The following is a 17,725-nucleotide window of genomic DNA, read 5'->3' as shown; positions in this document are numbered from 1 at the left end:
CTTCTTTGAAGACACTCGCAGCTGTGGTGGAGGACGGGAAACAGCTGTCGCCATGGATACTGATAGATGCCTCGTTCACTTAACTACTGTGATTGTGAACTGTTAGGGATATTGTTTTTATGTGGTCCGTTGTGCACAGTCAGGAGTACATTTAGTGTGTTTGGAAGGTCAAAGAAGTCATTTCTTGCAAAGTTTCAGCTGACTATCATCTACAAAAAGATTAATAAGCTAAAAGTTGGTATTCTCTACAGGTAAAAAAAGGTATGCCTGTAATGAAGCGTATACAAAAAAATCATGAGTCAAGAGGCAGCAATATGCTGATCACAGTCTAGTATCACAATGAGTTGCAAAGCAAATATCATATTCCACTGAAGACTTGTGTCTTTTGCGACTTTAAAATAGATAGGCTGTTAGATCTGCAGCAGAACTTATTTCAAATTTACTATCACAGTAACAACATCATCAACTTACTGTAAAATATATGAACATGAAATAAAAAAAAAATTGGACTGAGATTATATTCAACTTAATGCCTTAAAAAACAGCAAGATTTGCAGTGAAAGAAGGCTACTCCATGTTATCAGTTCAACAAAAGAATGGATGTAGAGCATCAAAATGCATCATCAAAGCATGTTTTAAGTGTACAGTACTAAATCACAAGGAAAGTGACTTTCCCCATTTGCTTGGTCTACCACAAATGGAATTAAGCAAAGGGTGCAGCACATCCTTAACAGCAGTCTATTCCATTACAGGGCACAAAAAAAAATAAATAAATAAATCACACAACAGCTACAGCCAACCAAAAAAAAAATCATCAGATTTTCAGCCAGTATATCCAGAGCAAGCACAAGCAGAACCTGCAAGCTCCATATCGAAAGGACCCAGAAAAACCGGCAGGTGCAAACCCAGAATCACAGAACCTGAAGTACAGTGCTAAACCCTGCTGCTACAAACAAGCCACTCGCAAAGGTGGCACCAACGTGCTGTGTGTAGTTTATACCATGTCCATTAGTCTGTATCTTTTCTTTCGTTGTGTGTGGACCAAAGGAAGAGTGACTGGTATAATATGTGGTCAGACACCCAAACCCCACCGGTGCTTTTTCTTTAATGTTTGATCAGTTGCTTTCTCTGCACTTCACATTCCCTCTCAGGTAAACAGATGACATTGCCTCAACATTACCCTAATCTGGGAAGCAACATTGGTGGTGGTGGGTCCATTGCATGTATGCAAAGGTATTTTATCCAAAGCAATGGAACCCAGCCCAAGACTTGACATCATCTGCCAAATGTCTTGGCAGTGCCCAGCATGTGTCTTGAACACATTTAAAACTTTTTATTGCAAAATCAACATATACACACAGTACCTGTTTCCAATCATTTCAACACAAGGCTGTCTTTTTGACATCTATCTGGCTGTTTCTATAGAGCCAGCTGTAATGAGCAAAAATTAGACGGAGAAATCCAGTAAAGAGACAGAACATCTCCAGTATGCGAAACGGTGGAAGTGTAATCTGCTTTTTGCTTTGAGAACTGGGAACACACACTAATGACAGAAATTGCACAACCTGCTGAAACTTTCCATTGGCAAGCTGAAGTTGCCTATGTAACAGACATCAATGTGCAGGGGCAGGAACACAGTGCAGACAGACTAAAGAAATAACATTGGTCTGGATGTGATGGCAACAGTGATGCCTCTGAGAGCAGATTGAAAGGTGTATTTTATCAACCATCAACTTCACAAATATCAATTTGTAATAATGCCTAGAAGTGTTTGTTTTTGGTTAAAAAAAGAAATGTTTGTTTTTTTTGTTTTATAAGAGAAGAGTGTGCTCAGTATCACTGCCTCTGCATTTCTTCGAGATAGCATCTGCATGGTACACCATATACAAAGTAGACAATGTCTGCGTTAAATCTATCAGCACATTGCTGCAATAATTATCAAATCATTTTCTTTGCATGGGTTCCATTTATAACTGAAAAAGATTAAAGAGTACTTTATGTTTCAAGCTGCACTTGGGGCAGTGAGCTCAGGAGGAAGAGTGGTCATCCGCCAATCAGAAAGTTGGTGGTTTGATCCTGGCTTCCCCGGATTAAATGTCAAGGTGTCCTTGGGTAAGACACTGAACCCCACTTTGCATGCTGTGTGTATGTGTATGATACAGAAAAAAGGTACTGTGTAACCTGTGTAGACCAAGACGTGCTTTATGAGTGTGTGTGTGTGTAGTTGTAGTGTAAAAGCATTTTGAGTGGTCATCTGAACTAGAAAAGCACTTTACAAGTATAGCCCATTTACCATTTACTGAAATACTTGCATCATGGATCCACTACAATAAGAGTAAAAAATAATCACTACAGTTTCAGAGCTTCCACCAAAACAAGGAGCTAAATTTGTCAAGTGAGTGAAGCTCATTCATCTTGACGAGTTGATGAGGCTTTCATGTGCCATTCTTGATTCTGCAGCCCTCCAGTGGCGAATATATATAAATATATTAGAGGGAATCTGTGTAGATAATCTTCAGTTAAAAGATGTTATTCATATAATCACATTTTTTTTTAATCGAACCTGTTGAAAATGTAATGCTGTACTACTGTGTATACACATGCTTTAAACTAAGGTTGTGAGCTAGTAAATAATTTCAGCACCAGCAAGTGAACTGAATGGTGAATCATTTATGATATTGTACATTCATTGCATTCTGTATCATATCATACATATATATTAAAAGTATACAACCAAGAAGACACACCTTCAGCATTAGTGTTATAAATAGTTATACATAAATACTTACTGATGTGAAGGCTCCAAACTACTACTACATCAGTTCACATGTGCCTAAATCATCCAGAGGGGCTTTAAGGACATCTCTGTCTGACAGAAAAGTAAGTTGTTGTTTTGTTTTACTCCTCAACACATCAGCACCTGCACATCATTCCCATCATGTTCCTGCATTTCATGCAACAACTAGAAACAAATGTCTTACCGAGCTCCTCAGCGTGATCATGCTGGGCTAAGCCCCTGACCGGCTCATCTTGTCGCTCCATTGGGTTTACGAGGGCGCTGAGGGTTCCTACAGAGACCCGTGGCAGATCTACAGAGCCGTCGCTCCCTGCGGCAGCATCTACCCTCACAGCCGCCTGCGCTGTTGCATGGAAACGCTGGACAGAGAGCTTTCCATCTTTCAGAAAACAAGTGGATCACTGAGGAACCGTTTCCTGTCGAATTGGTTCAAAACAAATAATTTTCCAATAGAAGCGTCTGTTTATCTCTTATGAAGCCCCTGGAGGTCTCAGTGAATCACGACTAGACTGCATTATAGACTGCAACTATAAGCCAGAAAAAAAACTGTCGTCCGTGTATGTGGACACTTTCTGTCAAAATGACACGATCCTCTTAAGCACAGCGTAAAGTTAACGCGCGGGGAAGCTCCGAGAGAATCGTGCCGAAATGAGTCTGGAAATGTGTTGCGTTCAATACTCACGGGAAAACAAGGGAGAGTGGGCTGTTTACCTACTAACGTCTTAACTCCGCGTTCAGACTATTCATAGCTGCCTGCTAATTTCTCCCACTGGTCCCACCCGAATTGAAAGATTCTTCTTTCACTCTTTTCGATTTGAAAACGCTCTTGATTCTTGACAAATCCATTGTAGAGAAGAGTAAAAGTAATGCTTTTGAATACAGCCCCCAAATTGATCAGACAGCAACACATGGTTCCCAGAAGGTCATTTTAGAAAAAAAATTAAAAAATAACTTGATAACACTTGAATAGCTTTCTTTGGCAAGTGCACCGCATACAGAGGCATGTGGTGGAAGATGCGACCGTTCTTCTGAACTCATTTTAGAGGGGAGTGAGCTACTTTAATGCAACGACCATGGCGTTGTTTTTCATGGATTATACACTTCAATCCATGCTTAAATGAATGATCTAACATGTCATGGTCATCTATTATTTCTATTACTATTATTATTCTATTGATTTTGTCACTGTTGGGGCCTTGGATGCTAATGTTGCATTAGCTGCTGATTTAAGTGATCTAAGAAATTATTCATATTGCATCTTGTTGTGGCATCAATTGCAAGGCACTGCCCAGAAATGCCCATTACCATTTGTTGCCATGTAACTGATGTCGTTGTGCACATGCAGAATTTGCTCGACGCCTACTATCTACCAGCTTTGTGTTATATGGATACATTTTAAAGACATGAGAGAATAGTTTAATTTTGGAAATTAAGATCTGTTTTCCTTTTTAATCAAGCAGCAAAAAAGTTTTAGAATAATGCATTTGAGTTATTTGCCTTTCCTGACCCTGGCTATACAGCAATTAGACGACTGCACATCATGCAGAGCTACTTTTAAGTCAAATGTAGTTGAAGACCTTGCCATATGAAGCATCATTTTACCTACAAAATGATGGTTGTGAGTAATAGTTCATTAAAGAGGATCTTCAGAGGGATGTTTTTCATGCAGAAGTAGACAAGTGTTTCTGCAAAGATTTGGGAAATAACAGTCTACAGTGTTGTTTAACCAGTTTCAAGGTTCTTTTAAAAAAGATATAGGCATAATTACATCTCCTTATGACAGCCCTATTTGTAATATTTATGCTGACTCCAATGTCTAATTGTAAGACATGATACGCATTAATATAAAATAAAGGAATGTTGTTCCGTGGTCCACAGCAATGCTGGGCCATCAGTAGACATGTGTACATAGGCCACTTCCCCTTGTTGGCAGATTGATAAGACTTTTTTGTAGAGCTATTAGACTGCAGTTCAAACATTTAAAATGGACAACATTAGGGTAATGTAAGGGGAACATTTTGGAAGTAGGCATGAACGTCTGAGCCTGGGCCCTGTAAGCGTTTTAATTTCTACGGGACCTGAACGCAGCACAGCATCTCTGGCAGCTGGTGTCGCCCACTCGCGCTGGGGTCTTAACAGGCGCGAGATGATTAGAGCACACAAGCCAATGTTGTCGTGGTGGTGGTCCACTTCAGAGACGGATCACATCGTAGCTGTGACACCTCGAGCGTCATCGGACGAATTTGCACGGGCGCGAGCCATTTGGCTGAAGCACTTGTCTGATTTTAAAAAGGCTGCTTTAGAGAATTGTTTGGCATCCCAATCATCATTTTCCGATTCTACCGTCATAATACCGCGATGACAAACAGAAATGTTTTCCTCACTACGCGGTATCATTCCCTTCCCACCGCCGCCTGCGCGCTGTTACAGGCGGGGAGGTTGGCCTAAATGCCGGAGCGCGCAGGAGAGACTACGCAAGCTGTATTGTATGAATCGCGCCAGATGCTTTGACAGAGAGACTTGAATTGACGCATCACATCATTCCTCGCATCTGCTTATTTCCAAAAAAAACAAATAAACAAAAAACACTATTTCTCAGAAGGGCTTTTAAGATATGTATCTTCCAAACATAAATAAAGACGATTAAAGGTAGGGTAGGAGATCCTGGATTTTGAGTCCAGCGAAGCTGCATTTTGAAAATACACAGGTAAAAAGTCCCAACCCTTTTCTTCACTTTCCCCCCGAAGGCACGCCTCTAGAGTACATGAACGCGCACGAGCACGAAGGTGCACGAGCGCTGTTCTGACAACAAGCAGATTGCAGTTTGATAGACGGCATCAGAATCCAATCATTGTGAACGGTCCGTTCACAATGATTGGATAGTGTTTTTCCTAGATTGTACGTTCTAGAGGCCACTAAAACTTTTCATATTTGTGTCAAAACTTTTAATTAATTGGTTGCAATGGGGCTGTGAAGAGTATTTCAAGCAATATGTAAAAAAATGCTCCAGAAAAAGAACCCCTACCCCACCTTTAAAGGGATACAAGGTAGTTTAGCGGCAGTATAGCGATCTCTATTGGTCAAACTGAAATTCTACACTGTCGTAAAAATGCCCACCTGTACACACCCACTAACTAACCATCGTGGCGAATGCTGCCGTTGTGTTATTTAGTCAGTACAGTTAGGTCATCTGATTCACAAGTGTAGACTGCCCACGTAAGATACTATAATCAGAGATTTTCTGTAGAGAGAACTCAAGATAATATGCTATAATCCTGTTGCTGGAGGAAGTGGCCGGGGACAGCTCGTCTGGGTTTCTCTGCTCAGGCTGCTGTCCCCGCGACCCGATCCCCGGACAAGCGGCAGATGATGGATGTATGGATGTATGGATGGACTGTTGCTGATCTTGAATGGGATTCTTCCCTCATCATGGTGTATTCGTGGAGTGATTCCTTTGTATTAGCAGACACTTACAAAAGTTACATCTTAGACAGATGCGCGCAGGCGGGTCATTTCAGAATTGCGGGTACATTTGGTGTCCCAACAAAAGAACTTTCATTATTTTCTCAAAAAAAAATCTTTTCAGAATCTACCCTCAATATTATAACTAAATAAACATTATGTTCACCAATAACAATGTTTGTTGTACATTTTATGCACAATTTATATGTTAAACATTCATTAAATGATTCCCAGACCATCAATTATGCATGTCCCCGGGTAGAGATTCACATGTTCAACTTCAATAAACATTAAATAATTCAGTAAAATTTGCTGATTTTTTTTATGCTAAATCTATACATATTTATATAATCACTTGCACATAATGTTATTTTCCTCTAATAGAGCTGATCTTGATATTTTTTAAAATAAATGATTTACCTGTCCCCAAGCTCTGTCAACTCTGTTATGTCTGTCATAAAACTGCATAAAAAAAACCTACAGCATTCAAATAAAACCATGTGACCTGCACCAAGTGATGTCACTTCCTTTTCTTCACTTCCTTGGAGGGAACTAAGGTATGTTTAACTTTCTCTCTCAATAATTTGTGCTAAATGTTGAGAATACACCAAGAGTATATTAATTATCCGTCAAATCTGTTGCTATGATGTTGTAGTGAATCTGTTCTTCATTTAAAAAAATATACATATATGATGGAAATTCATAAAATTGTGGATTTAGTCATGGCATGAGTTTTCTGGTTTTAAGATGGCACATGGAGTTAGATACAAAATGGTGTTAAATGTCAACTCTGTTATCGTCAACTCTGTTGCATGTGCCAAGATTTTAATGATAACAGAGTTTGACAATGAATAACAGTCACATGTTTTCAGTCACTTGTAACCATTTTGCTTTAGTTTATACAAGAGTTCTGGGTATTTTTTCTGTAAAGGTAAGATTTGTGATGTCGCTTTCCAGGTCATGAAAATGTTGTAAGTCAAGATGGTGTCAGCAGCAGAAAGACAACGACAGTACAGGGCACGGAGAGACGCTGACCCTGTTAGAAAGGCAGCGAATTTGAAAAACGACAGGGAGAGATGGAAGAAGAAGAGGGATGAAGGGTCAACCAGCACAGTGACTACTCTGACTGAAAGGGAAAAGAGGCAGAAGAGAAAGTATTGGAGACAGGCTCAGCAAAGATGCAGAAAAGGAAGAAATTTGAAACAACACCAGAGACCATTAGAAACACCACCGCAGAGTCCTGAGCCAGACCCTCAACCAGGGACATCCAGGTTAGGATGGTTAGGTGACAGCAAGTCGATGAGTGTAATATTACAGTACAGTAGGTTGCTATAGATTTAGAGAAGTGTTGTTCTTTCATTATTAGAAGTGTCAATATGATGCAGTATGTAATATAATAAAATATACTTGCAGTTAAATTCACTTGGTAAATAATGTATTGTATTTGTTATCATTACAGACAAAGGACGTCAGGACGGAAAAGAACAAGACGAGAGAACTCCAAATTATACAGAGAAATCAAAAGATTGAAGATTTTACTGGAACAGAAAACGACTGCTGTCCAAAAATACAAGAAGCGCATCCAGAGATTATCACAGGCAACTGAATCCCCTTGTGCCAAAACTCGGAAACAGATAGGAAATCGGAGAGTCGCTGTAGAGATTCGAAAAACTCTATTGTTTCATAATGCATTGACCAGCACTATCCGACAAAACTACCAAAGTACCAAAAAGGAGAGAGAGCGTCAGATCATAGCACAAATTGTGTCAGGGAAGATAATCAAACGCTACAAGCTACAGAAAACTACACAGGTCGTGTTTGGTTTCTCAAGAAAGCAGTGTGGTCACATCAGCAAACATGGATTGTCATTTCACAGAAGTAGGTACCAGACATCTCAAAGCAAGCTCCAAGCAGAGGTGAAGAAGTTTTTCTTGAGAGATGATAACAGCCGCCTAACTGCAGGAAAGAAGCAAACAATAACAAGAAAGAAAGTGAAAATGCAAAAAAGGTTTCTAAATGATACCTTAAAAAATCTTCATCGCAAATTTCTTCTTGAATGCCAATCAAGTCAGCTGTCGTACATGCTTTTCTGCTGCATGCGTCCTTTTTGGGTTGTGCACCCGTCCATTTCGGACAGAGAAACCTGTCTCTGCAAAGTGCATGAAAACCTATCCTTTCTTGTGGAAAAGCTTTACACACTCAAACTGCTGGAAACGACTGACTTGGAAGTCATTGCCAACTCTGTATGCTGTAATCCACTTGGCAAAGAATGCATGTACGGTGAATGTGCAAACTGCAGAAACAACGCCTATCCCATCAAGCAAGGCTATGATGCTGAGTCTTCAGTAAAATTTGTTCAGTGGAAGACTGAACTGGGAGAAAGGAGGAAGAAAAACAAAGAAAATGAGAAAGAAGGTCAGAAAGAATCACAACCAGTCCGAATGACTGTGAAAAAAGAGATTGAGAGTTCTCTTGGAGAGATGATCGACATGTTCCAAAGTCAGCTGAGAGTCTTCACAAGGCATCAGTTCAATATAAAAACGCAATACAACCACTACCGTGAGCACAAGAAAAGTATGACATCTGAGGAGTGTTTGATTCACATCGATTTCTCCGAAAATTATGCTTGCAAATTGTCTGCAGAGATACAAGCTGTTCACTTTGCATCCTCTCAGCAGCAGGCAACCCTGCATACAGGAATCCTTCATGTGGGTGGAGAGGAGAAACATTTGTGCTTCACCACTATATCAGCATCTAAAGAGAAAAGTCCACCTGCCATATGGGCGCACATGTCCTGTAGTGGCTATTCGTCCTCTTGTGTCGTTAATCAAAAAAACAAAAAAGATGTCAAAACCATAATAAACTAAATGAAATCAAACGGCCACTGAGACACCATGGGAGTGAATTTACGCAGGTAATTGAATCCATTGTCCAGGCAAAAAACCACGTTTCTTTCGGTTTATTTCTCCAAAACAAGCAAACAAACAAATGACAATGGCCTTTGCCGCCTCTCTTGCCCTGATAAAAACCTATTTGCCCTCAGGTGCCTGCTCACCTGTGATTGCCTGCTCTTCTAAGTAAACTCACCAGTGCGCCCCAGCTACCCAGTGCTTTCAGAATAAAAGCATAATTAAATACCCAAATTAACTCAAACAATACTAAATATCATAAACAACCAAAAAAGGTTTATTCCCCAAACTAAACCCCCAAAAGATAACTAACTAATAAGTGAGGCAAATATACAAAATAACAAATAGCTCCAACATTCCGGCCCCTAATTGTGAAAAGTTTAAACTCACAATTATATTAATTTTTACAAGGAGCTATTCCCTTTATCTCTCCCAAACTCTACAAAGAGGATTCTTCTGTCTTCTTCTGGTATGCTGTGAACAAAAAACACAGACAGAGGATAGAGTAGTCAGGGAGAAAGAAAGAATAATGTCCAATGTCCATGATCCTATACTGTGGCCTCCAGGAGCAGGCAGATCTTTGTTACAGGCCGCTGGCATCAGACTTGGTACTCAGAACTTGGCCCATCATCCAGGATCCTCTGGGAGCTGTAGCATCAGCGTTGATGACAATATCTTCTCCGGTAAATCTGCCATCTTCTGCTCTCCAAGTTTTGGCGTCAAAATCCTCCCTCGAAGTGTGGCTTTGAAGCTCTGAAGTTTCTGTTGAAGAGAATTTTCAGCTCCTGTTTCCTTGTTGGTGTTCTCCATGTCCTTTGTATCTGCAGTAGTATCTGTATGTTCAGTATCTTTGTTGCTTGGAGGTGTCAGACTGTCCAAAGTCATTCTGCCCTCAAACTTTTGCTGCCTTTTTTGATGCTTTGCTTGCTTCTTTGCCTTTTTCTTTGCTTTTTTCTGCTGGTATTTGCTGCCAGCTCCAACAGGAATATCATAATTTCCACTTGTCGAGGCAGGACTGTTTGTGCCATTTTTTTCCAGTTCTGTTGTAGTTACCATAGTTTTCATGAACTTAATGTCCTCTCTTGACATTTCCAATTGCTCCACTGATGTTTTTTCACTGAAATCATGATTATATTGACTAATAAGCATCTCCTCCAGATGTTCCACAGAGATATGATTAGTCGTGACGACAGAGCTGTTTCCACAACGAAGTGGTCCATTGATTACCCAGCCGACTCTGGTTCGGACTGCGTATGGTCCTTCCTCCTGACTGTTAATCAGTTCCCAGGGTTCCATCACCTTAGGAGCATCTGTCCCAATGAGCAGATCAACCTCTGCATCCAGGGTGTGAAGTTTTATGCTCCTCAGATAAGACCATTTTGCAATATCCTCTTGCTGTGGAATGTTCAATCTTGACACTGGCATGGTCTCTTGTGTCAAAACACTTGGCAACTCAATAAAATCATTTGCATCCATGCCAGACACTTCCACACCAGACAATACAGTGGTACTCACAATTTTCTTCTGACCCATGGTTCTCAATAAAATGTTGGCTGGTTTGCCTCTCAGGCCCAGTCTCCTTGCCAGACTGATGGTGCAGAATGTACCTGAACTCCCAGGATCCAGAAAAGCATATGTTTGCACAATCTCATCACTTGTGTGGCATTTAACCTGTACTGCGACAATGGAGAAGACAGCATCATCCTCATCACCGGCCCCAATAGCTCCACATGTCTGCGAAAGCCCAGGAGAAACACTCTGTGGGGGGCTCACAGTAGCTTGTGCATCTTTAAAGGATGTAGCTTTATCCTTTTCCTGAATGTGAAGGACTGATGGATGCTTCTGATCACACACGATACAAACCAAACGACCTCTACAATGTTTGCTTGTGTGACCAATTCTCAAGCAACCAAAACAAATTCCATTTTCCTTTATGAAATTTATCTTGTCCCGATGCATCTTCAACTTGAACTGTGAGCATTTATCCAGAGAGTGACTGTTAAGTTTGCAGAATAAACAGCATTTGAGATGGCTTTGATCAGAGGAGGACTTGATGTTACTGTCCATGTAGATTTTGTCACCTTCCTTCACTGTAGCGACACTGGTGGCAAAAGTGCTTCCACTTCTTCTTTGCTTTGTGTAACTGACATTTGAGGCTTTGCTCCGGCTGACAAGAGGCAGATCTTGAATATTACCAAAGAGCGGATCAGAGACTATTTTGGCTTGTTTTTCCACAAAAGTCACCAGGTCAGTGAACATTACTCTGCATCCATTTTGCTCCTGCAGATCACATGCAACACTCCTCCACTTCTCACGTAGCTTGTAAGGAAGCTTCATCATAATAAGTTTGAGATTGGAGGGCATGTCCAAATCCTTCATGTAGATTATCTGCTGTGTCAAATTGGAGCAACCTCGAAGAAACAGGGAAAATGATTGCAATGCTGGTACATCCTCTGCTTTAATGGGGGGCCAGTTGAGAATTTTTTCAATGTAGGCTGAAGAAATTTTATGCTCATTTCCAAAATGCTCCATAAGAAGGAATTTGGCTCTCTGATAACCCACGCTTGGGGGTAGATGCTGACAGCTCCTGACAAGATCTCTTGGCTGCCCCCTGGTGTACTGTTCCAAAAATGACAAGCAATCACTGAAATTGTTAGTTTTTCCTTCTACACAGTTTTCAAAGGATCTCATAAAAGACTGGAACTGAAGAGGGTCACCATCGAAAACAGGAATATTTCTCACTGGCAAAGCAGATGCCAAATTTTGCTGAACCAACAATGCAGTGATGTCATTCTGCCTTTGCATAATGTCCATAATATCGTTGCGTGAGTTCCTGTTGCTGGCTCGATTCAGAGCGTTAGGAACCATTTGTGTTGTTTGAGTTTGACTTATTATTGGGCCAGTGTCAGTTTGTGTTGTTGCTGCTCGTCCGAGTCTGACATTCACATGGGTATTAGTTGTCATTGATGGTCTGACGGTGACAGCTTGAACCTCAATGTGAGCTTTCCTCTGAATGTTATTTGCTGCATCCTTTTGTGGAACAAAGTCATCTGCGTGTAGATTCAGCCGGTGCGTTCCCTGAGCATCAGTCCAGTTCCTGTCGAAATATGAGTTCATTGCGTCCGATCCTTTAGAGCCACATTTTGAATTGATTTCCAACACATTCAGTTTTGCATTAGCGGCAGCAAGTTCCGTTTCCAGAGCGAACAGTTCTTTTTCCTTTCTGAGGTTTTCCGCTTTTGCCTCCAATGCATGTTTCCTGTCTAATGCAGCCATGCGCTCTATAAGTGCTGCTTTATCAGCTTCTGTCTTTATTCTTGCAGATGATGTAGATGATGCTTTGGATAACTTAGAATGTGCTCTGGAACGTTTCTCCTCTTGGCTTGAAACGTTTGAAACACTGTCTTCGGGATTAATCTCATCAGAAGCCACACTTAAGTTATCAGGAGGTTGTTCATCATCATTTGGTTGAGCATATGGATGGCCAGCATCAGACAACCAACATTTGACCTTTTTAATGAAATCAGAAAACACAGACCGTTTTGCATGAAAATACGTATTTTGACGTTCAACTTCATCCTCTGGCAAATTTAGATTCAAAATGGCTTCATGCATATCATTGGCTTCTTCAAAGCACTTAATACATTTGCTCAGCTGAGCTTGCACTGAGTTCACATTGTCATTGGATTCCATCAAATCGCGTATTTTATCCATACACTTCTTTACTTGTTTGCACTTCGTAGACCTTTTTTCTTGACATGTCTTTACATAGAATTCCAGACCTTTTGAGGTAAACTTGACGCTCCGTTTTGAGAGCACGGACACAGCGTCATTTGCTTTAGATGAAGCCTCAGACATGTTTTCCACATCAAATAGTTTTCAGTCTTCTTTAATTTCCACACTCTTTGTTGAACTATTCATAACACACAGGGATATCGTTTGTGACACACGGCTCCGCATCAAATAACTTTATGAATGAGAGTAGGCGTGGTTTACCGTGACAGTAGTAGTATTGCTCAGCACACGCGCGTCATCCAAACTTCCAAAGATCCCAATAAACATCCAGTGAGAAGAAACGATGATTCAAACACTCCAATAGTTAAGCCGTTTTCCAATACAGCCTGCTTGTAATCCGTTGCTCACCGATGCTGTTGAGTGGTTTCGTGCGATGTCCGTCGGCCAGTGACTTTCCAAAACTGACGCGTTTTCCAATCCAGCAATCCTCTTTAATTTACCATCAATCCAATATCCAAGCTTCCAGAGATTCCATCCTCCTAATCTTCACTTTAGGGTAGGTTTTTACTTTATGTAGTGGCTATTCGTCCTCTTGTGTCGTTAATCAAAAAAAACAAAAAAGATGTCAAAACCATAATAAACTAAATGAAATCAAACGGCCACTGAGACACCATGGGAGTGAATTTACGCAGGTAATTGAATCCATTGTCCAGGCAAAAAACCACGTTTCTTTCGGTTTATTTCTCCAAAACAAGCAAACAAACAAATGACAATGGCCTTTGCCGCCTCTCTTGCCCTGATAAAAACCTATTTGCCCTCAGGTGCCTGCTCACCTGTGATTGCCTGCTCTTCTAAGTAAACTCACCAGTGCGCCCCAGCTACCCAGTGCTTTCAGAATAAAAGCATAATTAAATACCCAAATTAACTCAAACAATACTAAATATCATAAACAACCAAAAAAGGTTTATTCCCCAAACTAAACCCCCAAAAGATAACTAACTAATAAGTGAGGCAAATATACAAAATAACAAATAGCTCCAACATGTCCCCTGTGTTAGATCATGTGAAAACACACTATCCATCAGTCAATGTGGTTCATTTCTTTAGTGATGGACCATGCACCCAATATCGCCAGAAGGGCAATTTTTATATGTTTAGCACAGAGCTGTTCAAGCAGGGCTTCCAAAAGGGCACGTGGAGCTTCTTCGAAGCAGGGCACGGGAAAGGTGCTCCAGATGGAGTGGGTGGGGCCTTAAAAAGAACAGCAGACAGATTGGTCAGTGAAGGAAAAGACATCCCAAATGCCAGGCAACTGTATGACAGTCTGTCGACGGCCCAGACCTCTGTACAGCTGTTCTACATTGAGGAGGAGGCTGTGAACAAAGCAGTGCAGAAGATGCCAAAACAACTCCCTGTGGTTCCATCCACAATGCGCCTCCATCAAGTGATCACTGAATCACCAGGAAAGGTCATCTACAGAGATGTCAGCTGTCCCTGCTCCACTAGAGGGATTTTTGAGTGTACATGTTACAACTCGCAGAAATTTGAATTTCATGTTCAGCCAGTCCTCTCAGATAGCATTGAAGAACGGCCCGTGCCCGTCCTCTCTGATTGCACTGAAGAACAGCAAACAGCAGAAATCAAGTGGGAGAGCAAAGACATGATGATTGGACAATGGTGCGTCATGAAATATGACGATGACGTTTATCCTGGAAACATTGTTGAGGTCAATGAGACGCATGCAAAAGTCACATGCATGCACAAGGCTGGGAAAAATAGGTTCTACTGGCCAATTCGTGAGGACACTTTATGGTATCCCTTTGATGATGTCCTCAGAATCATCCCACAACCAACCCAAGTGACAGCGCGCCATGTTGAAATAGGCAAAGAAATATGGTCTGAAATTGCTGAGTAATTTTTCCAGGGACTGAGGGGAGGGTGCATTTGTTCTTTTTTTGCGTTATTATTGATCAAAACAATGAATTTGTAGATGTACAGGATGGTGGCCTACAAGTGATTTTACACTGAAAAAAATATACAGTACATTTTAGGTTTAAGGATTACTTTAAGGATTATTTGGAATGGGGGGGAAGGGGGATGATATTGTGATTTTGTGATAGTGACAACTTAAAAAGTAAACAAATTAACAACTTGAAATTGACAACTTTATAGATTTTCTTATACAGTCGACCAGTTAATGTAAGATGTTTTCACATTTTTGAAAGACAAGTTTTAAAATTTACAATGTTACTGTGTTTGGACCTAAGTTCAAGATGTGTCAATTCTGTTATGTCAACTCTGTTCGAGTCACATCAACTCTGTTTCTCCAATGGTTTAAAAAAAAAAAAAAAAGACAATTAAATGCATTTTATTGTCAACAAAAAACAGAAGCTTTGTCATGCCTAACTTTCTCATTACATGAAATTTCTAAGCATTTGATTAATTTTTAAAGCTATAATATGAGAAAATGTAAGCGCCCTTGGCAACTTTTCAATGAAATGTCTCAATGTTTTGACTTCTGAAAAAATAATATCTATCCTAGAAAGCTAAAGGTTTAATTAATGGATATAGGGACAAATGTTCTCTCAGGGAAGTGATCATTTTAACATGTATTGCATTTCAGTATAATTAATATTCAACCCACTTTGTCCATAACAGAGTTGACCGATTTTACGATTAGTTCCGTGATTCTCTGTTAAAATATTAAAAATCTTACACGATTAAGCTTGGCAAATACTGGAAGTGTAAAATATAAAGTATTTTCTCTGAGAATTGAAAAAAAAATACAGAAAAAAACCTTCTTTTTTTTCACTTTTGTCAAAACTCGAAATGTACCCGCAATTCTGAAATGGCCCAGGCACTACCAACACACGCCGCAATAAACGCAGACTAGCTCTACACTATTCCGATTACAATCACAAATGAATCAATTTTCATTTGTAGATAACAATTCTTGTTCGGATCAAAACGCTATTCTTATTCTAATCAGGTCAGTCCGTGTATTTCTGAAGCTAGGCTACGTCTCGAACTCAGGAGGAATTAGAGCACCGTCATCACCTGTCTCTTCACGATCTAAAACGCAGATCACTATGGTAGATGAACAAGATCACGCTTGGAGAAATTTCACAAAGATGGGAAGTGCCAACATCGAACGTTTCATATTCAGTCTGTGAAAGGCAGAATATGAAACGCTTGGTGTTGGCTCTTCAACGCAAGCGAACACATAGCTACAGCTACAGCTAGCATTCAGTACCTAGCTAAGTGCCGAAAACACAAACGACTCTTCTCGCGCATCACGACACTTCAGAAGCGGGTCGCTCCTGCCGAAGTTACATATGGGATTTTCAGCATACAGACCCCTGTTGGGAGCGAGACAGGCTTCATTCGCTTACTATTGACTTGTTTAGCCTTTGTTAAACTCCTGAAGGCTATAATTTTAGGTGAAAATGCTACCTAGTGCCCCTTTAAACTCGGTTTACTGAGAGGTTGCCTATCTACAGCAGTTCACATGGCTAGATCGTGGAGCAACTCATGGACACTTCACTCTTATACGGGGATAACCCCTCTCTGTCGAGACGCACTGTCGCGTTTAAGTGAGTTAAAATGTTGTTTTTAACAATGACCTATTCATCGAAATCTCCATCACAGGCGCTTTATCTAAAGTGCAGCAAATACTAAATCGAGAATGAACGAGATACTTAAATGTGTAGCTTGCAGGATAATTAAAAAGAGGAGGGGCTATGTACACACGTAGCCGGGTATTTTTAAAACCGAATATTTCCCCCCCTCCGTTTCTAAAATAATTTGTATCCACATTACCTCGTTTTCGAAAAAACACCTTCCACACATAACCGAACATCTGCGTTTGCACCTGTCTTGACAACCCAAATGCATTTGCTGTTTTGCGTAATCTGCCCTCGTCAGTTAAATAATAAAGTGTGCACGCAACTTTTTTGAGCAGACTTACATGTGATCGCATGACAGTGGACTGATATGAGGACGTAATAATTCCGACAGCGACAGGAGTGAGGACCGGGACATGCGGAAATTGTCACGCCATTCCTCTGGGAGTACGACTTGGGCGTGTAAAATCAAGGCAGTAAATAGCGCCTGCACAATAATAACCACCACAGTTCTCAAGGCATCCATGCTTATTCAGTAAACAAAGGTCGCACTTTATACTTTAAAGCAGATTTGTTGTTGTTTTGGCGCGTATTGTGACGTTCGAAAATGCAAAACTCCGGTTATCTCTGTCTACACGCATAAACAGAGTTTTCATAAATCTTCACTTTGCCCGGAGTTTTTAAAAATATTCGTTTATGATGCGTTTTCATGTGGATGACAGGTCCAAACGTAGAAAAATATATTCGTTTTAGCAGATACCCGGCTACGTGTGGATGGGGCCAGACGGATATTTACCTTTTCTTCTCAGGTTCAGCCGTTTGGTTGAAAATGATTGCAGGTCAGTAAACACCATTAACCTATTCTCTGCCAGGGTGGAGAAGGAAGTGCTTCAGGTATCCCCAGGTGAAGACCCTCCTCCCATTCCGCAGCTGCACGTGAAGTCATTGGTGGGTTGTGCAACGTGACAATGTGTAGAGATGTGACTGCTATAAGACCGTTGCACAAAAGTGGGATATGTTCAGACCTAAGTTACCATGGAGATTTATTCTGTGAAGCTAGCCTGCTCCAGACCAGGCTAAATTCCAGGATCTATTTAATCTCATTCCTTATCTCAGTCAGCGGTCGCCACAAATGGAAACCAATATTTATTCCACTGCCTAGAACATATTGTTAAAACATTTAACTATACCCGCTATCA

General features: G+C 40.6%; 1 protein-coding gene across 5 annotated transcripts in view; it reads right to left on the bottom strand.

Moving 5' to 3' along the window:
* ano1a (anoctamin 1, calcium activated chloride channel a) overlaps positions 1–17,432 on the bottom strand; it is an 88,067-nt gene extending 70,635 nt beyond the window's left edge. For 2 of the 5 annotated variants that reach the window (XM_075464648.1, XM_075464810.1), the window contains exon 1: positions 2,982–3,435. In XM_075464648.1, the coding sequence (XP_075320763.1) occupies positions 2,982–3,042 (61 nt within the window). In that variant the 5' untranslated portion in view covers positions 3,043–3,435. Of the gene's footprint in view, positions 1–2,981; positions 3,436–16,722; positions 16,803–16,870; positions 16,984–17,322 lie in introns of those variants that run through there. The other 3 variants (XM_075464726.1, XM_075464998.1, XM_075464906.1) reach the window with 3 other exon arrangements.
* Positions 17,433–17,725: the final 293 nt, after the last annotated feature.

The sequence above is a fragment of the Odontesthes bonariensis genome, chromosome 1, assembly GCF_027942865.1.
Source record: "Odontesthes bonariensis isolate fOdoBon6 chromosome 1, fOdoBon6.hap1, whole genome shotgun sequence".
NCBI classification, from domain to species: domain Eukaryota; kingdom Metazoa; phylum Chordata; class Actinopteri; order Atheriniformes; family Atherinopsidae; genus Odontesthes; species Odontesthes bonariensis.
The sequence above is the reverse complement of the archived record's forward strand: the minus strand, read 5'-3'. Positions and strand labels throughout refer to the sequence as shown.